The 24,869-nt window shown below is 44.3% G+C and overlaps 2 protein-coding genes across 5 annotated transcripts in view; both read left to right on the top strand.

Moving 5' to 3' along the window:
* AK9 (adenylate kinase 9) overlaps positions 1–9,105 on the top strand; it is a 175,308-nt gene extending 166,203 nt beyond the window's left edge. The window contains exon 40 of one of the 2 annotated variants that reach the window (XM_075923971.2): positions 7,498–9,105. In XM_075923971.2, the coding sequence (XP_075780086.2) occupies positions 7,498–7,700 (203 nt within the window). In that variant the 3' untranslated portion in view covers positions 7,701–9,105. The remainder of the gene's footprint in view (positions 1–7,497) is intronic. The other variant, XM_014573695.4, reaches the window with a different exon arrangement.
* A 2,942-nt stretch (positions 9,106–12,047) lies between these two features.
* On the top strand, positions 12,048–24,841 carry ZBTB24 (zinc finger and BTB domain containing 24). Of its 3 annotated transcripts, none has more exons than XM_006123194.5 (7): positions 12,048–12,127; positions 15,330–16,323; positions 17,153–17,320; positions 17,520–17,603; positions 18,154–18,237; positions 22,371–22,452; positions 23,511–24,841. In XM_006123194.5, exons 2-7 carry the CDS (start codon positions 15,357–15,359, stop codon positions 24,313–24,315), a joined length of 2,190 nt encoding a protein of 729 aa, XP_006123256.3. In that variant the 5' UTR covers positions 12,048–12,127; positions 15,330–15,356; the 3' UTR covers positions 24,316–24,841. The 3 variants fall into 3 exon arrangements, with proteins under 3 accessions (XP_006123256.3, XP_075779211.2, XP_006123255.3); XM_075923096.2 differs by lacking the exon at positions 12,048–12,127 and adding an exon at positions 12,153–12,505; XM_006123193.5 differs by lacking the exon at positions 12,048–12,127 and adding an exon at positions 12,943–13,956.
* The last annotated feature ends 28 nt before the right edge of the window (positions 24,842–24,869 follow it).

Here is a 24,869-nt window from a genome sequence, read left to right as displayed (position 1 = left end):
AGTCTTGCCTCTGACTGAGCAATATGTTCAGTGATTCAGCTCTCCCCTGCCTTTTGTTATTTTTAACCTCTTGTTTTATGTGGGCTGTTTTTTGCTTTTGTTTTTAAGGTAACTGCAAGTTTATTTTCTCTGTCATTTTCTTCATATACTTTGTGTCTCTCTGGAGCTTTCAGAGCACTGGAGTCCTCTCTAAAAGATTAATTAACACCTTACTAGCATCAGTAAGGGAGACATGTCTTGACCCTTAGGAGTGTGTAGTGAGCTCGAGCAACAGAATTATCCTTCAACCACTCATAAGCCTCCAGGGCTATTAGATGCCTTACCACTAATTTTGAGAGACGTGTGACTATCATCCCAGAATGGGACTTGCATTTGGTCTTACAGACTCTTGCTGCTTTGCTCAATTCTTCTTTGAGTGTTTGCACATGGAGCTCCCATGCTTAGGCTATGTCTAGACTGCCACTTTTTATCAGAAAAAGGTACGCAAATTGCGCTCCGTAATTTGCGTATCTTTTTCCAATTGTTTTTTCAGAAGAGGCTTTTCCAAAATTTGGTCAAATTTCAGAAAAACCTCCTCTTTCGGAAGAGCCCTTTTTCCTTGTGAAATAAGGAAGAAAGGGCTTCCGAAAGAGCACATCTGCTCTTCTGCAAAAAATGTCAGAAGAGCAGACGCCTTCCCTAGACACAGTGGAGTTTTGGTATCCCGGAAAATCTCCCTAGTCTAGACCTAGTCTGTGAACCCAGCACAAAGGCACTGGAAATTTCCCCCCTCAGTGGTACCTATTTAGTGGCCTGAGCTCCCCTTGCTGATGCATGTTATGTGTAGGTATGGCAGACCCTTTCTTACCCCTCCTTCTTATACTGCTCACAATTTATGTCAAAATTATGTTCTGTACTGGAACAATTTCTCTCTCATTCTTCATGTGAGTGAGTGAGTGAGTGAGTGAGTGAGTGAGTGAGTGAGTGAGTGAGTGAGTGAGTGAGTGAGTGAGAGAAATCATGTGGTTGTTCAAGCCTAGGATGAAGAAGGATAGGAAGGACTAGGCTGAAATTCCTGCTAAGGAAGCAATTCTCAGCCCACAGTCAGTTATCCCAGTCTGAGTGCTGCAGCTTCAGTGAGAAGCACATCTCAAGTGTTAGCAGAATCCTGGCACCATTCCCCCTCGCCTGTACTAATGAAAAAGTATAAGACTTCCAGGGAAAGTCTGGTAAGATGGTAAAGATATTCAGTAACATGCACTTGAACCCTAAGCACTCCTTCTCCAAATGTATGCCTATGTTCTCAAATTCAGTTCCAGAACCACAAGGGGCATTGTTGAGGCCAGAAGAGGCACCATCAACATCTTTGGTTCTGCAAAAAGAGCCCATCGCAGTGCCATCTACACCAGAGGTTTTTGCAGCAGCAAGAAACTTGCTTTGCCTTTCTGTGCTGGTGTCCCTGTCCTTACAAGAGTCAGGTCCCCAGCAATGCTACCAATGATTCCACCACCAAAACCCCAGTTGCCCACTTCCCAAATAGGTGGTCTCTTAGTGCCACTCAAGGGAAAGCCTGCTTTGATGGTGTCACTCTGCCCATCACCTGAATCCCAGCACAAGTCCTTGAAACCAACAGCATAGGCTCTGCCATGGTCAAAAGAAAGGGAATTATCCTCATTAGACTGGTACGTGTCATACATGTCTTAACCCTGAAGTAGGATGTGCTGGTTTTAGCCGATGCCCTCTCTTCCTACTTACCACCAATGGTACCTCCCATAGGAATGTGGCCAGGACAATGAAGCCTGGCCCCCATTCCAGTAGCTGTTTTGGAACCCATGGGGATTTCCCACATTGTTCAGATATTCTCTATATTGTGTAAACTCCATGTTCTTGTCTATAAAACCTGAGTCTATCTATGCATCAAGCAGCTCCATCTCCAGAGTCTGGTACTAGGTCTAGTACTGAGCATAAGGAGGAGACTATGGGTGCATCTACACTGCACCCTTACCTCGAAATAAGCTACGCCATTGTGCAAATTACGTAGCTTTTTTCAAGGTAATTTCAAAATAGCTCACTATTCCAAAATGCCTCTTAATCCTCATGTACTGAGGGTTTCCGAGCAGGGGCGGCCCTAGACTCACTGCCAGTAAATGGTGCCCAAGGCGAACCATGCAATTGGCGCCCCCCCTCGAAGCCCCTCAATGATATTGCGCCATCATTTGGCGCCCTAGGCGACCGCCTAGTTCGCCTATATGGACGGGCCGCCCCTGTTACCAAGACATCAGAATAAGTTGCCCATTATTTTGAAATCTATTTTGAAATAATGGGCTGCTTCAATAAACATTGAATAGCTATTTCAGAATACTTCCGGTATCCCGAAATAGCTCTGCAGTGTAGACATAGCCTCTAGTGCCAAAGCAGCAACCCATAGAGGAGATTCTAGCTCTCCCAGACTTGACTTGCCCTTTGTCCTTGACAAATGATGCTATTTGGTCTGGAACAGTGTCACAAGGTAGATACACCCTATCTCAGGGTGCTGTGTCATGGAAAAGAAAAATGGAAAAGTTGATGACTGCAATGGTCTAGTAGTTAGCATCATTACAGCTGCCCTTGCTTGCTGAGCAGTGCAGCCAAGTAGTCCCAACAGAGCCAGTGTGGGGTAGATACACCTTATCACAAACAACTTCACCTCCTAATGACTTTAAAGTATATCAGGAATTGCTAAAGAAAGTGGCTGAACACTTAGGTGTGCAGACTGAAGAGGTCAGAAAATCTTCATATCACCCAGTTGACTTTTTAATCCTCTGGCTCTCTCTCAGTTAGCTTTGTAGTTAACAAGATAATAGTAGATCCTATAAAGACTTTGTTTCTGATGGTTTTCACTGCTTTTCACCTCAAAAAGAACAGAAATAAAATATTGTGTGTCCTATCAAGGTTTTGAGTACCTCTGTACGAACGTACCACCAAGCTCATTAGTTAGGACAATAGCTAATGACAGAGAGAATGTCAAAGATAACAGGCTGCCACCCCACCCCACTCCAAATCAAAGGATGCTAAAAAGATGGATATATTTGGCAGAGAAATTTATTCAACAGGGAATCTGCAGCTGTGTATCGCTAACCAACAGGTTCTGCTGGAACTGTTGATTTTAATTTATGGAGTTCCATGGAAAAGTTCAAAGAGCTGCTTTCAGAGAATGCTAGACCAGAGTTCTCTTCCCTAGTTAATGAGGGCAGATTAGTAGTAAGAACCTCACTGCAGGCAGAGCTGGACACTGCAGAGTCAGCAGCTAGAAACATGCCTTCTGCAGTGGCCATGAACAGATCATCCTAGTTACAGTCTTCTCATCTTCCCTCTGAAGTAAAGAGCGCTATCTAGGACTAACCATTTGAGGACCACAGACAGCAAGCTTCCTGCACTTAAGGAATCTAGACCCATTCTGACATCCCTGCCCATCAGCAAGCACTATTGGCCACATCAGACATGCCAGTGTTCTGCTTCTTCTCCTTGACAAGACCTAGCAAAGAGAGATCCAGGTGTACAGGCTTAGGCCTCACACTCCTGCTATTCTAGCTCTGGGCCCCTCAAGTCATTCAGGAATGGCAAAGCAGGCATTTTGGTGGGCCAATCTGAATCAGTATATTAGTCTCCATCTCTCCAGAGCCAAATCTTGTCACCTTCACAAGCCATCTGTCCCACTTTTGCAGTACTTCCTCTTAAATTATTGTGGATCAGTGGGTCTTGTGCATTGAGCAAGTGGAATATAATCTCCCATTTTTTCTACCCCATCTCTGCCTTTTCAGGGATCACAAGAAATACCGTGTCCAGGAAGTTCAATCACTTCTTTATTTGGGAGCAAGAGATGAGGTTTCATATGGTCTCAGAATGAAGGGTTTTTAATTCCAACATTCCTAATTCCAAAAACAAAAAGGACATCTAAGACCAATTTTAAACTTATGTCAACTCAACAAATTAATGAAAAGGGATAAAGTTTCACATGATCACCCTAGCTTCTATTATCTCTTCCTTGTATGCTGGGGACCAGTATGCCACCATTGACTTAAACGATGCCTACTTCCATCTGGCAATCAGTGAAGTTCACCAGAAGTACCTCTGATGTCTGGTAAATAAAATCCATTACCAGTTCACTACAAAACCTTTTGGCTTGACATCATCCCCCAAAGTCTTTACAAAGGCCATAACAGTTGTAGCTGCATTCCTTCAAAAGGACAAAAGTGTAGGTTTATTCCAGTCTAGACAACTGGCTTATCAAGGGCTGATCCAAAGAGCAAATGCAGAAGTGTTACCCTGAATCAACAGTTATTGCTCAGTGTTCAATGATCTGGGACTGTTAATCAACATAGCAAAATCTCTCCTCTCCCCAGTTCAAAAAATTAAGATTATAGGGGCAGCTCTCTCCCCCTCCATTCCCTGGCTGGGTCTAGGATCAGGTCCCATCCTTTTCTAGAGCTCCATACTATGTCTTTCTTCCTGGTCTGCCAGCCCCCACTGATCTCTCTGGCTGGCTTTTAAACTGTGCCTCCAATCCAAATATGTTTGCCATGAGTGAAGAGGTGGGGTCTCCTAAGACTAGAGTTGCTTCTTAATCTCCTGCTGTCCAGTGAAGGGTTTATACACCTTGTCACAAGACTGTGCTAGATTAAACTCAAGCTTTGGACTTTCTTCCAGACTTTGAGTTCAGGCAATTTGAACAAGTGTCATAGAACTGAAACCTAACCCAGTCTCAACAACACAAAACAATTTGAAGCTTCTGGGTCACATGGCCTTTTGCATTCATCACACTAGACTACAACTCAGAATTCTGATGGGCTGGCTGGCATCAGTCTATTTACCAAGCTACCACCAACTGGACTACATGTCCTTTCCTTCCTAGATCAGTGGAGAGATGCAACCAATGTGCGGGTATGTGTTCCATTTGCTTACCCACAACTAATTCTCAAGCTAGTAGTGACAGATGCTTTGTCACTGGAATGGAGGACCCAGCTTGGTTCTCTACAGGCACAGGATCTGTGATCCTCAGAGAACATAGCTTTACACATCATTATTAAAGAACATCAGTATTACAGAAAGCTTTCAGTCTGGAGTGTCAAGTATTTCTGTTGCAGATTGAGGAAGCAACCTATTAGTTCACATAGACAACATGACAGCAGTGTTTTACCTCAACAAACAGTGAGGAACTCACTTTTCTCCACCTCTCCAGCACATCACCAAGGATCTACAACTATCCTAGATTACAGTCCCTCACTCTCACAGACCTTGAAAGGCAGGTCAGTCTTTGCTTACAAGATAGCCCCCAACCTAAAGCATATACTCATCACCAACTACACACCATACATCAGAAACACTAAGCTGGGAACCAATCCCCGCAACAAACCCAGTTGCCAAATCTGTCCACATATCTACCCCAAGTGACATAATCATAGGATCTACGCACATCAGCCATATCATCAGGGGTTCAGTTACCTGCACATCTATTAATGTGATATATGCCATCATATGCCAGCAATATTCCTCTGCCATATACATTGCCCAAACTGGTCTGTCTCTATGTAACAGAATAGACACAAATCAAACATTAAGAATGGTAACATTAAAGAAAACAGTAGGAGAGCACTTCCAGCTCCATGGACACAAGTAACAAACTTGGAAGTTGAGCAAAAATACTTCAAAAGAAGACTGCAGTGTGAAACACTATCAGACTGGGTCTGAATAGAGACTGTTTTTTGATGATCCAATCAACCTGAATAGTCTTTCCCAAACATGCTGCCTAGCTGTTTTGTCAGTATAACTCTAGGAGTTAACATCTAAAAAACAGGTACACAGTTAATGTTCATATCTTCAAGTACAGAGATGATACATGCACATAAATAGCATATCAATCATAACCAGAAAATTATGACATTTATTTTGTACAAGATTTGTGGCAAATATAGAACAGTGGTTGTGACAATGATCTATATGGTCATATCACATTCAGATAATATCACAAATGTTCTAATATTTATCTTTCTATCAAGATCTGTTTCCTAATGACTGCTCAACAAGAAAGGTTTCAGAGCTGAATATTCTGTTAATACAAGAACCATATCATGTATTATACAAGAACAGAGGTTCTCCTATCTCCAAATACTTTCTAATCAATCTAACTACATTTTCCACACTTCTCAGGAAATCGTTATACTGACTTTCAAACTATTAGAAACCTAAAAAGAAATTAAAGCACCATCTGGACAGGTAATGGAACATGAAAATGTGTCTCAAATGCACAGATTCATCTGCAGTATCAGCCTCATGTTTCCTTTACTTTCTCCCTAACCGAGCAGATGAAGTGGTGAATTAATACTTTTGTAGCATCTGTTAAAGAGTTCCAAGGATTCAATTTCATTCCACAAACTCTGTATCAGTTTTCTGGACAAAGCCTTGACTTCAACAGAGGAGATATAGAGCAACCACTTGGTCTTGAGCAATACTTTTCACATTGAAGTGGGCCTCCTGTCGTCTTAAAATACATCCTTTATGGGAAAGTACTTTGTGTACAGGTCCCATTGTAATTTTTTTAAATCTTTTGTCTGAAGCAGCTTGGATTTCTGTATCCCTCACTTTTACCTTCACTGTCTCTTTCCTTGTTTGTTCCTGTATTTTACTATTTCACTATTGTGCTGTACCACACATCGGTTACAGATTGTGGCAGATGCTGGGTTCCAGAATGGAAGTTTTGTTACCTGATCATTTCTTTTCACAATATGTCCCTCAATCCATCCACCCTGCTGATTTTCAAATAGGAAAATCAGAAATAGAGTTCATGTCTAGCAAATGCTCCAATTGAAAAGATTCCTAGTTTGTTAGGGTTTTGTTTAAAATCACATCTCAGTGTTTTTATGTCTTTGAAAGCAATCTTCTGATGGGCCAAAATAATAGGCATGGTCTCACCCAGAGTTCCCTAATAACAGTGCTGGACAGATTGTTATAGCACATGCTATCCAGTCCAATTCTAGGTCCCATTCAAGATATTTATTATCATCTATACAGCATTGACTGACCTGAGATTTGACTGTCTTAAATTACCATTACTCCTATGCCTCATGACAGTTAACAAGAATATTCTTGCTTTCTGTTACCATGGTTGAATACCAGAATGTGAAGTGGAAGATTGTCATCTGTGTAAGGCCTTTGGTCCTGAAATTTGTTTCAAGTTGGCTATTTAAGATGTATTTTAACATGCTTTGTTCATTAAAGGCCTAAAAGCTGAGAACATATAGCTATTTAAATCCAAGTTATGAGTGCTCTGAACTTCTGAAAATCACACCCCAAGCCTTTTTTCTTTTTTAAATCTGGGCAGGTTGCCTTCAGATGTAGCCTGTGATAGTGTTATCAGTAGTTGAGGTGGAAAGATGTTTGATTTTTCTGAATTGAATTTGTAATATGACGCCATATATCATGATGATGGCAATATAAATTAAAAATAAATATGATATATTTTAATATGTTTATTTTTTGCAGCTTATAACCCCAGGAGCTCAGAATATGTACGCAAGAAGTACAAGAGGAAATTGGAGCAGTTCATAGATCACTGTGCTCTCATCCCTTACTTGGGTACTAAAATGACCCGTAAATACAAAGAACCTCAGAATAGACCTATTGACTTTGATCACAAATTACAGATGTTTTTTTCTCTTAAATATGTGGATCCAACCTCTGGTTAGTTTGGAATGTGCAAAAATGACGTACTTGAGCATTTTTATTGAACTAGTGAATTCTGATTAGCTTGGTAAATATACTTATTTTGTACTTCAACTGGTTATAAAGGCATATCCATAAAAGTAATTTTGTTAACAAAGAAAGTTATATTTTTATGAATAGATAAAAGACTCTGATAAGTATTTAGGAATATACTCTGATAGGTATTTAGGCAAATATTGTATGTACTTTATTATAAAAAACAAATATTTAGTTTAATATAGTGATATTATACAATATATTTTATAAATGTTTATAATCTTGAAAAGTAGGGAATATTTTCATCAAGAAAATTATTAACTATTCTGAAAAATACCAAATTTTACAATTTTGTGAATAAACAATAAATGTACTCTTTTATTACACACAGTGGAACAAGCTTAAATTTACTTTCATGCTGTTGTACAGAAAGAGGCAGTTAGCACTTATGACTAAATTCATTAACTTATTCTAGTTACCCTGGCTGCATGTAGCCACTAGGGCAGTGGTCTCCAACCTTTTTACACCCAAGATTACTTTTTAAATGACAGAACAAGCCAAGATCTACCTCCCCACCCCTTCCTTGAAGCCCCGCCCTCTCTAGTCTCCTCCTCTCCATCACTTGCTATCCCCAACCCTTATACTGCTGCTTTTTTCCCCAGTTCTTCTGTAGGAAGAGGTTTTCCCAACATTTGGCCTATCTAGACTGGACCAAATGTCAGAAAAAACCCTTCTTTTGGAAGGCCCCTTATTCCTCATGGAAAGAGGAATATAAGGGTGACCGAAAGATCATGTTTGCTCTTCCACTAAAAGAAGCGGAAGAACAAATGCATCCCTGGATGCAGAAGTGTTTTTCTGGAATATCTCCGGAATCCTGAAAAACTCCTGCAGTCTAGCCTTACCCTCACTGGGTTGAGACAGGATGTGTAGGATCTGGGGTGTGAATGAGGGATTTGGGGGTGGGAAGGGCTAAGAGGTGCAAGTTCTGGGAGAAAATCTGGATGCAGGAGAAGGTGGATAAGGGGACGCTGGCTCAGGGAGGGGGCTTCAGGCCAGGCAGTGTTGGGGTCAGATGTAGGGTTAGGGTACTAAGCAAGCCACAGACTTCTGGATGTGAGGGTTCAGGAATTTGGGTTGGGGTGTGTGAGGGGCTCAGGGCAGGGGGTTCCAGTGTATGATAGGCTCAGATGTAGGGTCTGGGGGAAAGGGGAGTGCAGGAGTGTCATGATGCTGTGGCCAGATGGGGGCTTGGCCCCAACTGGGGGTTTGTTGGCCAGGCTTCATTTTTAAATAAAATACTATGTCAAACAAAAAGTTTCTGCATTGTCTTTATTTATGAGAAGGGCAGGGAACCTGTTTTGAGTCAGGGGTCACTGACCCAAGAAAAGTCAGTTGGGGGCCACACAAGTGAGATGCAAAAAAAAACCCCTTCAAGCTTCACTAATGTGGCCCCAACTGTGTGGGAACAGGGGGCATAGTACTGGGGAAGGGTGCTAGTGGGTGCTTTGGCAGGGGACAGGATGCCAGTGGAGACAGAGTTCTGCAACTGGGGGCAGGGGAGAGGGAACAGGGTGCTGGGAGGGCAGAGGACAGGTTTCTGCAGCTGGGGACAGGGTGCCAATGGGGACAGAGTTCTGTGGCTTGGGACAGGGGAGTGGGGACAGGGAACTGGGCAGTGGGGAGAGGGGGCAGGGTGCCAGTGGAGGCAGAGAGTCCCCTGCATCTGCCTCCTCCCAGGATTCCCCCCCCCCCCCCCGGGAACCCGGCACGTGCCTCCTCCGGGCCCGACTCCCCCCGCGGCACAGGGAAACCCCACGTGTGCAGAGAAACTCCCCCGCGTGCCTACCCCGGGGATGAACCCTCCCCCCCCAGCGGCGCAGGGAAACCCTGCTGTGCTCCTCCTCTGGGACCGACGCCCCCTCCCGCAGTGCGCCTGGCAGAGCAGCCAGCAGACGTCCGGAACCCCCGGAAGTGGCGCTAAGCTGCGGGACTTCTGTCCACCTGCGGGAAGTCAGCACTACCTCCATTTTCACTGGAGGTAAGTAGTGGGACTTCTTGGGGGTGGGAGGAAAATGGGGGAGGGGGAGCCGGATGCCTCTCGATCGACCTGTTGGTAACCATGGCACTAGGGGTAAGTCTACACTATAGGACAAAGTTGAATTAAGACACGCAACTTTAGCTACATTAATTGTGTAGCTGAAGTCTAAGAAGCCTAACTCGACTTCTGGCGCTGTCTACAATACAGGAAGTTGAAGGAAGAACACTCTTTCTTTGACTTCCCTTACTCCTTGTGGAAGCAGGGTTACTGACATCAACCAGAGTGCCCTTCTCACTTCGAATTAGCTGTCTTCACTAGACTACTAATTTGAATCCTGGAAGATCGTCAGCGGCAACTTCAATCTTTCTCTGCAGTGTAGACGTACCCTAGGTGCTTTTTGTGCAGAAACAATGGCCTCCAGGCAGTGGTTGGGGGGGAGGAGGGGAGACAATGTATCAGCCCCTCTCCCTGTTGCTCCTGCCCAGCCTCTGGAGACAGGTGAAACACAAGACTGCAGGAGAAAGGGGAGTTCTCCAGCAGACTTTAGGCTTCAGCCTTGGGGTAATTGTATGCTGACCATCTGCCCTGATTTTCCCGGGACAGTCCCGATTTCTAATGTCCTGTCCCGGTGCCCCACACAGTTCTGAAAAGTCCCGGAAAAAAATGCTGCTGCGCACTGTTAATTCCCCTCCCCCTCACTTGGACAGGGGACTGGAGGGCCAGTTCCTGAAGCCTTTCCCTGCTGCTGGAAATCCAGCCAAAAGGAGCAGAGGGAGGCATTTCCTGTTGGTACCCAGGAAAGCAGCTGGGTGGAGAGGAAGGCAGGGATCCGTCTCGCTGTTCAGCTAAGTTTCAGGGGAGATAGCGGGGGGAGGGGGGGGAGAGGAGTGCAGCTGGTGCAAGGGCCAGCTGGGTTGGGATGGGCAGAGAGAGTGCAGTCAGTGCAAGGGCCAGCTGGGCACAGGGAGAGCAGGGGAGTGCGGTCCATGCAAGGACCAGCTGGGCGGAGGGAAGGCAGGGGAAGTATGGTAGGTGCAAGGGCCAGCTGGGTTGGGGGAAGAGGGGGAGTGTGGTTGGAGCGAGGGCCAGCTGCAGGGGGGAGGGGGAGAGGGGAGGGTGAGTGCAGTTGGCGTGTAGTACACTAGCTTTGCGGGGGGCTTCTGGGGCTGGACTGAGGGCTCCAGTCCCCGCAAACTGGAAGGCACAATGTGAGGGAATGGGCAGGGGGAGAACTAAGGGGAAAGAGGCTGAGGAGAGGAAGGGGGTGCCCGGAGAGGAGAGGTTAGAAGGAGCGCTGTGCATGAGGAAGGCGGGGATGGAGCAAGTCACATGTGAGGGCACAGAGGGGCATGAGGAGAACTGGTGCAGAGTGATGAGGGGGTGGGCACCAGGGAGAAGGAGGGCAGAGGGAGGCACCAGGAAGGTGCAGGGGTAAGGGCAGGTGCAGGTGCCAGGGGACTGTGGGAGAGAAGCAGAAAGGCAGACATGTGTAGAGGAGGGATGGGCACCAGAGAACAGAGGAGAGAGGCATGACAGGTGGACCCGGAGGTGTTAGGAGAGGGGATGGAGAGGGGTAGCTACAGATCAGAGTGGGGCTAGAGGAGGAATGGGCACAGGGGGAAGAGAATGGCTGGTGCAGGGGAGGGGGCAGGTCCCCAAAGGGGTGAGCAGAATGAGAAGGGCAAGAGCCAGGACAGCAGAGGAGGGTGAAGGGTGGGGGGGGGGGGGGAAGCAGGCATCAGGGAAGCAGATGTGGGAAGGGAAGGGGACATGGCAGCAGAGGGAAAAGGGAGCGGTTTATAAGATATTTATTAATAACTTGGGTGCCACAGTGGCACACATCAGAACAAGCCCATATGGACCCAATACTAGAGCACAAGCAGGGGCGGCCCGTGAGCCTAGGCAAACTAGGCAATTGCCTAGGGCACCACTGGCCTGAGCGCCTGATGATGATGTCATAGCCATTGATGGCAGTGCTGGTGGGGGCACCGATCACTCCTTCCACCTGGGGGCACCAGCTGCCGCAGCCGGCCTCAGGCCACTCCTGAGCACAAGACAACATTCACTCTACTCATGGGAGGAAAATTTTAGAGGGAACACTTCCCCCAGCCACTCCCCCTGAGTTAGTGGAATGCAAGTTGGGTTAATGCAATTGCAGGATAGTCTGTGGGGCCAAAGTCATCCCTATTGGCAGAGGGTGGGAGGAGTTCTTACAGGGGGTCACAGGACACTTTTTACTTCTGGTCATGTGTCCATCTTGACGCTGGGAGTACTACCTCCAGGGGTGGGGCGCCTTGTGGCAGTGGGGGTGGCCAGCTGGGATCACAGGGCGTGGCTGTGTCCCTCATTTTGGTTAAGAACAGATGGTCACCACAGGTAACTGGGCACAGGAGGACCAGAGGCATGGAGACGGGCGGTGCTGCAGCACCGTGGCTTGAAGTGCCTTGCGTCAGGGGCCGGGCTTACAGTGTGGGCCAGGGGCTCTAGGCGCCGCCCTGTACAAGCTCCGCTGACAACGCCCCAGCCCCGTGCAGCGAGACGCGCGCGAGGGGAGCAGCTGGGGACTCAGGCACGTTGGGGGGGGGGGACGTTGTTGCTCGCTACGAGAGGGCGGGGCCTGCGGATTTGAGGCTGCCTGAACGGCCGAGAGCGACGTGCGGGCAACTCAGCGCAGTGACGTAGCTACGTGCCCCCCCCCCTCGGGGAGTGCGGCGTCCGCGCAGCCTCCCAGAGCGCTGCTTGCGGTTGCTGCTGGTGAGTGTCCGGCCGCGCTTGAGCGGGACTCGTCTCCCCCCCCCGCCCCGGGCAGGATGGTCCCTCCGGGCCGGGTAGCTGGTCGGGTCCCGCGTCTCGGCAGGGGGCTCTGGGCGGGAGCCGGGCCTGGTGGAGCCCTGCGGCTACGCGGGGATGGCGGGGCCGGGGGTGTCGTGAACCTGCCCCCCCCCGCCGGCGTGCGCCTATCCCCGCCCCCTGGCTGCTCCTGCCCCCTGCGCCTGCCCCCCTTCCCCCTCCCCTGCGCCCCTTTCCCTTCCCCGGCCCGCGGGCCCCCAGGAGCCGGAGAGTTTTATCCTCTCGGCGCCCTGGCACACGTAGCCCCCCCCCCCCCCCCGCGCGCCCTGTAACCAGGGGACCGCAGCCCAACCTAGCGCGCTCTGTCAGGGGCCGACTTGCAGCTTCTGGCCGCTGCACGCGACTGGCTGCTCGCAACCGCTTTGTGGGGCCAGTATCCTTCCACCCTTCTATAATTAGGGAAACGAATGTGTGTGGGGAAGTCTGCCTTGCTCAGGAATAGGACCAGAAGCTGAGGGTAAAACGTGGAGGCCCTGGTTTCCGAGTCACTGCTCAAATCACAGGGCACAGTCTTGTTTCAGAAAATGTGTGTTTTCCTGTTGGCTGGGAGTTTTTTATAAAAAGCTTAAAATAAATCATTCGGCTTCTGTAAAAGAGAGCAGATATGTTCTGATCTGTGACTGTCCAGTATGCTGTTTAGTGCCTCTTTAGCTCCTTTTCTGATTATTCCGGTTTTTTAAAATTAGAGATCCTGGTAGTATTTTAGGCTCTGTGGTAAATCATGGTAATTTAGATGTTCTCAGACTTTCACTGTACCCATTTTTATACCAACAATGTTTAAGGTAACCACCATCCCCTCCCATTTATAAGTCTGGAAAAGAACTCCCAGTTGTACAAATCTGTGTAACTGTTACAATCATTGTTTATATTTAAAATGTCCTAATGCTAATTTGGATGTTTATTATTTTTAGTTCTGATACATTTTAGCTCTAAGGAGAAATTACCAGCTCTCTGCAAATCACCAGCAAATATCACATGGGCCAAAATTGGCCTAATCATATTAGTGGGACAGTGTAGGTGAGGTAATATCTTTTATTGTACTAACTTCTGTTGGTCAGAGAGAAATTCTTTTGCGCTAAGTAGAGCTGCTCTTCATATCTGAGAGAGTGTTTCAGGTTGTCACAACTAAATACAAGATTGAACAGATAGAATATGTGCTAATGTTCTTGTGCTAAACTGTCTGTTCAATCTTGTATTTAGCTCTTACAATCTGAGTGCCTTTCACAGACCTGAAGACTTCTGAGAGAGCTTGTGTCTCAATCACCAACAGAAATTGGCCCAATAGAAGATACAGTCTCACCCACTCTCTTACTAATATCCTGGGAACAATCTGTCTACAACTCAGAATGTTACATGTAAGACCCTATGATTTTATAACCAGAAAAGTAGTGATACCATTGTGTGGTTATGAATGTATACAGTACCAAAATGCATACAAGCATCCACAGCTTTTACAAGTTAATGTTATGAGAAACATAGATTGGAATTGACTCGTTTAAACAGATAACCTTGTTTTATATGAAAGTTAAGAATGTTATGAATGTCACAAGTTGCCCATATTGCCCAAGTTGTTACTGTAAAATGAGTGGGCAGGTTGCCATTTTAAACAGCAGGCTTCTAATTGCTCTGCAAGTTGGGCAGGGAGGAGAAAGCTTTGTGTGCTGACCTTGATCCCTAGCAAAATCACCAAGCTCCGATTGGCCAGTTTCTGGCCAATAGGAGCTGAGAAATTTGCTGAAATCAGGGTCAGCAAATGAAGCCTCCTCACTCCCCCCTCCCTGTGCTGGAGCAGAGCCACGTGGAGCAGCACTGCCTCCTCTCTCTCTCTCTCTCCCTTCCCCCCCCCCCCCCAACTATCTTCCCCCAGGCCACCATCCAAACCCTCTGCCTCCCCTCTCCCTACCTCCTCTAAGTCACAACTCTCTCCCAGAACCTGCATCCTCTTCTATACTCCTCCCCCAGGCCAGAATTCTCTCCTGTACCCATAACCCCTCCTGGACCCTGCACCCTATTCTCCTGCCCCATATCACCATCCAAATCCTCTGCACCCCTTCTCCCAGATCACAACACTCCCTCAGACCCTGCACCATGTCCTACACCCCTTCCTCAGGCCGGAATCCTCTCCTGCATCCATAACCCCTCCCGGACCCTGCACTCCAAACCCCTACCCCAGATCATAATCTCCTCCTTCACCCAAACTTCCCTTCTACACCCCACCCACTGTCCCAGACCTGACACTGCCTCCACAGAAGTGCAGCCCTTGACTATTTACCAACATCTATTAAAAATTATTGTTCACACCTGCTGTAAAACATAATTGTTGCATTCCCTGACAACTTTGTGCCTAAACATGCTATTTTATTTCTTGCCTATTATTTTTTTCAGGGAAAAAAGTTATCATTGAAAGGAACAGTATCACTACTTTTCTTACATTTCAAAAGCTGTTTCAGATGGGGCAGTCGTTTTGGGTACTGAATAACATGAGGCACGTTGGTACTAAATAAATAATAATAAAAAATAATTTCCATCTCAGAAGTTACTATAACTATTCTTCGGTATTTAAAAAAATTGTTTTATTTCAAGTGAAAAAGTATGTCAGCGTTGACTTTTTATAATTCGATCAAAAGCTCCAGTTTTGCTGCAGAAACTCCTTGTTTATGGAGTATCCTGTAATATTTTGGTTTTTGTAATAGATCTTTTTTTCAATAATACTGTTTTACTCTTGTAGGTAACTCTTTTCCTGTTTGCACTAAAAATGGCAGACGCAACTGCTGACACTCCAGAGAAGCTGCTTGTTATCCACTCCAAGGCTCATAGAGATACCATTCTAGCAAATTTTGAGGAACAAAGGAAAAAGAATTATCTTTGTGATATCACTTTAATAGTAGAGGATGTGCACTTCAGAGCCCACAAAGCTTTACTTGCGGCCAGCAGTGAGTACTTTTCAATGATGTTTGTAGAAGAGGGAGAGATAAGCCAGTCAATCTATATGTTGGAGGGAATGGTTGCGGACATTTTTGGTGCGCTACTGGAATTTATCTACACAGGTTATCTCCATGCCAGTGAGAAAAGTATGGAACAAATCTTGGCAACTGCCCAGCTCCTAAAAGTGAATGATTTAGTATGGGCACATGCAGATTATCAGACCAACCATAGCCCAAATACCATATTACCTGTCACATCTAATAGTGGTGCTTCAGTAGTTGTCTTTGCAAATGACAAGAAAAATGGAGATCCACCAAAGCGAAAACGGGGAAGACCAAGAAAAGTAAAAAATATGCAAGAGGAAAAATTTGGGATAACTCCTGTTGAAGATGTGCAGTTAAGAGAGAACAATTCAGTGCAAAATAAACAAAACTTTATGAAAAAAGTTGCAGAAGAAGCAGTTGTCAGTGAACAGGTTCCAGTAAGGAAAGAAGTAGAAGAAACTGAGTCAGCTTGTGGTTCAGAAACTGTTGTAGATCGATCATCTGAAAAGGATGAGAATTATGATCCTAAATCTCAAGCAATACAGAGCAATCAGAGTCGTTACAGCAAACGTAGGATACGACGGTCCATCAAATTAAAAGATTATAAACTTGTTGGTGATGAAGATGGAAAAGTATTATCAAAGAGAACTGATCGAAAAAGAAAACGCACAGGTTCTGAAGCTGCTTGTAAAGAATGTGGCAAAGTGTTTAAGTATAATCACTTTTTAGCAATTCATCAGAGAAGTCACACAGGTAGGCATCTTTAAATCTTTGTGGAGGTTAGATGTATAGTAAAACTCCAATGGTCCGGCATCTGATGGTCCAGTACTCCTGATGGTCCGGGACCATTGGAGCTGCTCTGCCCCCAGGTTCCCCGATTCAGCCGCTGCTAAAACTGACCAGCGGCTGAATTGGGGATACCTAGGGCAGAGCAGCTGGGGCGCTGCCGGGTTGGTCCCATAGCGCTGCCCCTCGGGGCTGCGGGACCCAACCCGGCAGCGCCCCAGCTGTCCCCGATTCAGCCGCTGCTGAAACTGACCAGCAGCGGCTGAATCAGGGATGCCTGGGGCAGAGCCAGACTATCGGAAGGGGGGGCTATGAGGGGTCTGGGGTGGCATCCCCCCAGACCCCTCATAGCCCCCCCTTCCGATAGTCCGGCAAATCTGATAATCTGGCACCCCCTGGGTCCTAAAGGTGCCGGATTATCGGAAGTTTACTGTACATTTAAATGTTGCTTTATATTGGTATACACACGCTATATATGGTGAATCAAGATTTTTTTCTACTATTCTCACCTTCTGAGATTATTATAAACTTCATAGTTTACACGCTGCTATCAAGTTAATTGGTTTTTTTAAATACAAATATTAAATTGGATATAATAGTGCCTATGCAATGATACTTACAAAATAATTTTTGAATGATTGTTGTAAGGAAGCTTAGATTTTTGTCCGTGTTAATCCTCCTTGTCTATTGAAAACTCATTTTTTAATGGTGGTAATGTTCTTTAACACATCTTGCTATCGACTTAAAATATTTACTGATAATAACTCTGTTGTTGATATTTGTACTTTACTTTTAGGAGAACGCCCTTTTAAATGCAATGAATGTGGTAAAGGTTTTTCCCAGAAGCACTCTCTTCAAGTTCATGAACGGATGCATACTGGAGAGCGACCATATACCTGTACTGTCTGTAGTAAGGCTTTAACAACTAAACATTCTCTTTTGGAACACATGAGCCTACATACGGGTAAGTAATCCAAGACAAATATAATCAAGTTATGCTAAGTATTCGACATTTCAAAAAAAAATTTCTGCTCTGTATTCTTTTTTTAGAGCAAGTATTAGCTATCTGATATATGGAGTTGTGCAAAAATGTTAGTTATGTTTTATCTTAATTTTTGGTATTTAATTCTCTGTATTTTTAAGGATATTGATTTTTATTACAGGACAGAAGGCTTTTACATGTGATCAGTGTGGAAAGTATTTTAGCCAAAAGAGACAACTGAAGAGTCATTACCGAGTGCACACAGGTATAACAAGGCTGGTGTGAAAGGGTGAGCGGGCTTCCTGGCTTTGCCGGGAACCATGATCAGTTAGGCTGTCACGTGGTCTCTTGCACTAGAGATGAGCTGAGTGGTGTAAAAATAGTACCATCACTGTCTGTTGTGGATATTCTGCCTTGTGGTGTTCAGCTACTTCTCTGGCTGAATGGTATTGATAAGCTTTAAAAGAAGTCCCTAGGTTTATTCTAGAAGGATGATGGATGGCTCATAGGCATGTACAGTGAAGGCGAATTAAAGAATATCACAGCACTAAAAACAAAAAGAAGTGATAGATTCCTGATGGGGACCAGGAGTTAAGGCAACCAGCATACTTTCTTCAATGATGAAAATAACTGGGGAAATGAATTAGAATGATGCTGCCATTTCTAGAGTTGATCAGCAACAGAAATAACTACTGAATCATTGTTGTCTTTGTATATAAAAGTGGTTATTTTACAGGGAAGTGCTTTAACAAAGATCACTGAAGAAATACAGTGGATCACTTATGCACTGACACTTTTTTTATTATTGCGACAAGGCCATTCGTTGCCGGAATGTATCCAGTGTCATCGCAAATTCATGGATGCAGCTCAGTTAAAGAAACATCTAAGAACACATACAGGTAATAAGATGTTACATTTTTCTTTCAAGCTTGTTGGCTTTGAGGTTCACACACTCCATCCCTGGTTGGCAGTGAGACATCTGCTATGTGTGCAGTGAAGTCCTGGCTCCTAGTGAGGAGGTATGTCCCCTGGGAATGGCCACAGGAGTTTGTAACTAGGAATGTAAAATCCTATTTAACTGTCTAACTGTTTAAACATATTGGTTAACTGATTAGAGGGGGGATGAGCAGCTGGAGCAGCCCCCATGTCCTTTGCTAAGCTGGAATGACACCCCCCCCTCCACCAGAGGTAGGGTCTGCTCTGGCTGGGATGTCAGAGCAGCTCCTGCCTGTGGAAGGCCCATACACTCTGCGGGCAGGGGCTGCTCCAGCATCCATGTAAGGCTGCCCCTTCCTACTAGGGATGTTAAATATTGAATAGTTGAGTAATCTCATGAATTCTTATTGGTCAGTTGACTATTCTATAGTCTTCGGGGTGGGGCCAGCAGCCAGTGCACTCCAGCCCTACTCCCGAGGGAGCCCCTTGTCACTCTGCACTGCTCCCTCTGTGTTAGAGGCAGCAGCACAAGATGCCAGGCAGGAGAAGATCCATGAGGGGAGCCAGTTTAAAAACCAGCTCCCCTCATGGACTGGCTGCCTATCACCCTGTGCTGCTGCCTCTGATAAAGGGGCAGAAGCGCAAGGTATCAGCAGCCCGTTTGGGGCAGGATCTGAGCTCTGGATCTGCCACAAGCTAGAACTGAGCCAGGCTGCCTGTCCACCTGGCTCCTAATACACTTTAAATGCAGAGCTGCAGCAGGGGTATATCTCGGACCTGTCACAAGCCAGCACTGAGCTGGGCTGCTGGTCAGCCTACTAATACATTTACTGGTGGGAGAAATGTGGGAAGTCGGTAGCATTAAACTATAAGCTTTTGCTAATTGGTTATTTGACTACACTATTACATCCCTACTTCCTACAGGGCACCCAGGCTTGTTCCAGGCAGAGGTTATACTAGAGCAGCTCCTGTCCACAGCAGGCACCTGCAGTGCTGGAGCAGCCCCAGGCCTGTGGCAGGTGGAGAGCTATTCCAGCTCTACCAGTTAACCTTAATTGGGATGTCTCATCTGTTAAGAGTGTGATTTACCAGTCTAGCCTTCACATCTTTATTTGTAAACAGTTCAAAAGAGAGGATCGTATGGAGGCAGCATAAAAGCAGTGCCTACTTTTAGGGCTGCTTTTCTCCTAGACCTAGAAGAATAACTCTTTGCTATTGACATTTGTTCTGAAGAAAGTATTGAGAGCTCTCCAGCGGCACAATCCTGGATGAGGATTGTGTCAGGCTGATGAAGACCCAGGTGGTATTAGGAACCTACTCACCTAGTTTTTGCAGCCCAAGCTGCTCCCAGAGGTATTAAGAGATGGATTATTTGTGAACCCTATTGATAGGTAAAAGAGTTTATTTTTATTATGTTTTCATAAACTAGATTTTGAGAGGGGGAACATAATTTGAAACTTAGGATATATATTGCTTAGAGAGTTGGAGGGCAAGCTGAGGCCTGGATAGCCAGATGTGGGCATGAAGTAGACTGGCCCTCCCATGCTGGTTAAGCATAACTTTCCAAGACAGTAATTCATGTTGAAGGTCATTTCGAAAGGTGACCTTCAAAGATTTCTTTTAACATAATTATAATAACTGTAAGAATTCCAAAAGAGAAAAAGTATATTACATTATTCTAAAGTATTTTGTGCCCACTTGAAAAAGAGTCTCTACGCTTCAAGGTCCTTAGAAATCTCAGCTTTAGGCTTTTTTTTTCTACCAATGACATCACAAATACCATTAACAATTGGAATTAAAATAAAGGTTAGAATGTAATGAATTTCAAACACTTACAGCACTTGTGGATTTTATCAGGTTTTTCTTCCTCTTGGAATAAGGGGGAAATAATTTAAAATACAGTGCTACTTGTACCTTAAACAGTAACATCAGTGATAGATTCCAGTTTTTCCTTTCCTTTTAAATGTACCAGAGTCTTCACAATTCATCTTTACATCTTTGTTGTGGAGGTTAGAGTTGCAAAATTTTCCACTGAAAATGAATTGGTAGAAAAATGAAAACATACAAATCTGAAATTGCATGTATAGTACAACTTCTCATAGTTTCTCTCTGACAGGAGAAAATTGTTTTATAAATAAGGATAAATATAAATATTTGCTTTTTGTAATTCCCTAAGTATGTATTGTCTGTGTTGTTGTGTCGGTGTTTGCTTTCTCATTTACAAGCAGGTGAATATTTTTATTTGCATGATTTTGCCCACTGTATTTTCTGTCTAGGACAGTATGGTGTGCTATTAGATTAAAACTTCCATTGTTAGCGGTCGGGAGAGCACAGTAAATATAGCAGTGGGATAAATGTGTAGTGAAGAGTAAAGAGGCGTGTCAAGGTCTGTGTTAAAAATAATGTAGTTGTCTTCAGAAACAGCAGGTAGTGCATCGGAAATAGCAGGTGGTGAGAGGTAAACTGATTTGGCCCTTCTCTAAAGTAAGGATGTTAAGGATAGTCTATTTCCCCCCTGCCTCTATCAGATAGAGGCAGCAAAGGTGGGGGGGGGAGAAGGGGTACTTCAAAGTAGCATTTCAAAGGGGCAGCAGGTGCACAGCTGATGCGTGGCTTAGCTGTGCGACACTGCCCCTTTAAAATGCCGAAACCCCATGGAGCCTGGGGTCAGCTGGGGTTCCACTGAAATGCTGTGCAGAGCCTGGGATCAGCTGGGAAGTCCTCCGCTGACCCCTGGGCTCTGTAGCTTTGAAATGCACAAGAGCCCATACTGGGGACTCTTGTACATTTCAAAGCAGGCATTCCCGTGAGTGGGGGCTCTTGTACATTTCAAAGGAGGAATGCGGAAGTATCTATCACTGGTCGATGCTACTCGACTAGTCAGTTAACCAGAATTTAACATCCTTACTCCAAGGGCTCGTCTACACTGGCCCCTTTTCCGGAAGGGGCATGTAAATTTCACCAGTCGTCGTAGGGAAATCCGCGGGGGATTTAAATATCCCCCGCGGCATTTAAATAAAAATGTCCGCCGCTTTTTTCCGGCTTTTAAAAAAGCCGGAAAAGAGCGTCTACACTGGCCCCGATCCTCCGGAAAAAGTGCCCTACTTCAAAGTAGGAATAAGACCCTCCGGAAAAGGGCACTTTTTCCGGAGGATCGGGGCCAGTGTAGACGCTCTTTTCTGGCTTTTTTAAAAGCCGGAAAAAAGCGGCGGACATTTTTATTTAAATGCCGCGGGGGATATTTAAATCCCCCGCGGATTTCCCTACGACGACTGGTGAAATTTACATGCCCCTTCCGGAAAAGGGGCCAGTGTAGACGTAGCCCAAAGGTAGAAAAAAACAGGAAAAAGTGACTAATCTCTATTTTTTGTTGTTGAATGTAAGTGCCCTGCTATGAATTTTGAATTTTAAATTCTTAAATTTGCTTTTACTCAGTCTCCAGTTTCCTTTCTTCTGCCCAGATAGTGATAGGAACTTAGATCACTGTGTGATGATTGATGATATATTATATGTCTAGGCACTGTAGAGAAATGTTACTTTACTTTCACTTTGCTTTGTTTGCTATTATGTTGCTTTTTATCATTGCATTTAATCTCTCTGCCTAGTTCCATGTAAGAAGAGTATTGAGTATACCATAAAATTCCAGTTTACCAACTCCTGTTAACTGAAGTTCCATTGTGTTCTCTGGAGTTGGCTTCACTGTGGTCAGCCTCTTGAAAAACAATACTTTCTCCCACCAGAAGGATAAGAATTTAACTTGCTATATTCCTGAATTAACAAACATGAATAACTTGCTTTTACATTTTAGTGTGCACAGAGGCAATTTCTTAGCACTTACACGAGCAGGCAGTGTAACCTAATGGATAGAGCATGGGATTCTGGAGACCTGGGTTCTGTTCCAGGCTCAGCCACTGGCCATCGAGGTGACCTTTAGCATTGTTTTTCCTCAGTTTCCCCATTTGTAATGTGCAGATAATGATACTTAAGGTGCTTTAAGATGTACTGATAAGTTCTCTGTGAGAACCTGGGAGTGGTATTATCTATTATTACAGTAATTGTAACTTCTGAATGTACAACAAACTATTGTTTTTTGTAGGTGAGAAGCCATTTACTTGTGAAATCTGTGGCAAGTCATTCACAGCAAAAAGTTCTCTTCAGACTCATATCAGAATCCACAGGTTAAGTACAGTTTTTGCTCTTATTTTTAAAGTTGTTTATTTAGAAAGCTTTAACAGGTTTAAATCCTTGCCATGTAAATGTCAGAGGAAAAAACAACCATTACAACAGTGAAATTTTGTTTAGAAAAATATACAGTAATATAATTATTGGCACTCCCTAACAGGATATTATCATCCTACAAATGAGTATTTTTACACTACCCAAGACATGTATGATTGTTATAATCTCTGATCTGCAACTTCTAATTCAGTAGATGTCCTATAAGGGTGTGATATGTGGAGTCTACGGAGAGCCAACTGAGGTCACTCAATTAGGCTGCACAACAAGAAATGGGACAGCCAATCCCCAAAGCTGCTGATTATTCCTATATTTACGTTCACCAAGCCAGCAAAAACAGTATCTGTATTACCTCATTAGTCAATCGGAAGTCCAAACAATGCATGTTCCTTAAAGTACCCAACCTGAGGCTTCCACCTAGACACTGTAGTCAAATAAAATTCTACCACACTCAAAGGATGGGTTACATTACCTTCCATGTCAATAAATATTTCAGACCTTATCCCAAATACACACTTATTGTGAATCCTTATTAAATAGATTAAAATGTATTAAAGAAAATAGAGTATTGGTTAAAAGATCAATATACATACAAACATGAGTTCAATTCTTGACGTTCAGTTATATAACTGTGAAGGTGATCTTTAGCTGCAAAAGTTCCTTTATCATTTAGTGCTTTAGAGTTTTGTCAAACCTCAGCTTCGTAAAATTGATAATCTCAATATTTCGGTATGACAGCAGTCCTGTTGTTAACTCATAAATATGAACAAATAAGGGAGAACTTTCACACTATTGTGCAAGTCTTAAAACTAGAGTCTAGAAAATGTATCATTGAATATTTTTCTTACATGACTGCCTGTAAGCACTACTATAGTACAGCAGAGATTATTAGTAGTTATAGTATTATATGTATTATGCGAGTCATTTGCCAGATAGAAACTCGCAGAAAGCAATAGTTTTAGAATTAGTATTTCTGATTATGTAAAATATTCTCTTACAGAGGGGAAAAGCCATATTCTTGTGGTATATGTGGAAAATGTTTCTCGGATTCGAGTGCTAAGAGAAGACATTGCATTTTACACACAGGCAAAAAGCCTTTCTCCTGCCCAGAGTGTAATTTGCAGTTTGCACGCTTGGACAATCTGAAGTCTCATTTGAAAATTCACAGCAAAGAAAAGCAATTGCAAGAACCCAGCAGTGCTCCTAGCAGCAGCAGTAGCTCTGAGGAGGTCAGAAACATTCTTCAGTTGCAGCAATATCAACTGTCCACCTCTGGCGGACAGGAGATTCAGTTACTTGTCACGGATTCCGTTCATAACATAAACTTTATGCCAGGTCATAATCAAGGTATTAGTATTGTTACTGCTGAGAATTCCCAAAATATGACAACAGGCCAGGCTGCTAATCTTACTCTGCTCACTCAGCCACCACAACAGCTGCAGAACCTGCTTCTTGCAGCCCAGCAGGAACAAGTAGAACAAATCCAAAGTATCAATATGATGGAGAACCAGGTAGACACTGCTCAGTCAGAGCAAATGCATGTCATCACTCTTTCAAAAGAAGCACTGGCACATCTTCATGCCCATCAAGGGCAAACTGAAGAACTTCATCTTGCAGCAGGCACTCAGCATGTGCAGCTGACCCAGGAACCTAGCCGTCAGTCTCATACTAACCAAGATGCAGTCCATTCCCATCAAATCAGTGAAGAACAGAACCCAAATGTACGCATTTCTGAATCACATCCACAATCTTTGTCAGTAAACCAGCCATCCCATGAGCACCAGATTCAGAGACAGGCTTTTTGAAATACAAGCTAGGATTGCTTCTTTTTTAAATGCTTGCCTTCAGGGAACTGGGCTGAATTGCGCTTTTCATTCAGATAAAGACCTACACATCACATTCTGTTTGCTGCAAAATGTAATCTATATGAAGCTGTATTTCTTGGTGATCTTGATGGATGGCTTTCAGTTTCCTTTATTTTAATCCATGTATTTTTAGGGTTTTATTACTTTAGGTGCCTGATCAACAAGCATAGCCTTCTCCTCAGGAGGTCAACGTGACTATTATCTGAACTATAAATGTCAAGGTAACCAGTATTTTTTTTTCATAATGTTGACAACACATCTTCTATTTAACAAGCTTTCTGTCTCTAGGTATATATGTAATTTTCAGTATGACCATTCCGATAAGTGCATTTTAATTCATTGAATACCAAATTTGTTCATGCTTTTGATTAAAATTGATGCACTCATTGATTGCACTGTGGTTCACTGTAAGAATGTTAAATTTCAATTAAGCAGCTAATCCAGTATTCGATGGAATTTCCATCAATTATTTGATTTAAGGGCTGGGGTAGGGC

The sequence above is a fragment of the Pelodiscus sinensis genome, chromosome 3, assembly GCF_052426305.1.
Source record: "Pelodiscus sinensis isolate ZL-2025 chromosome 3, ASM5242630v1, whole genome shotgun sequence".
NCBI lineage: Eukaryota > Metazoa > Chordata > Testudines > Trionychidae > Pelodiscus > Pelodiscus sinensis.
The sequence above is the reverse complement of the archived record's forward strand: the minus strand, read 5'-3'. Positions and strand labels throughout refer to the sequence as shown.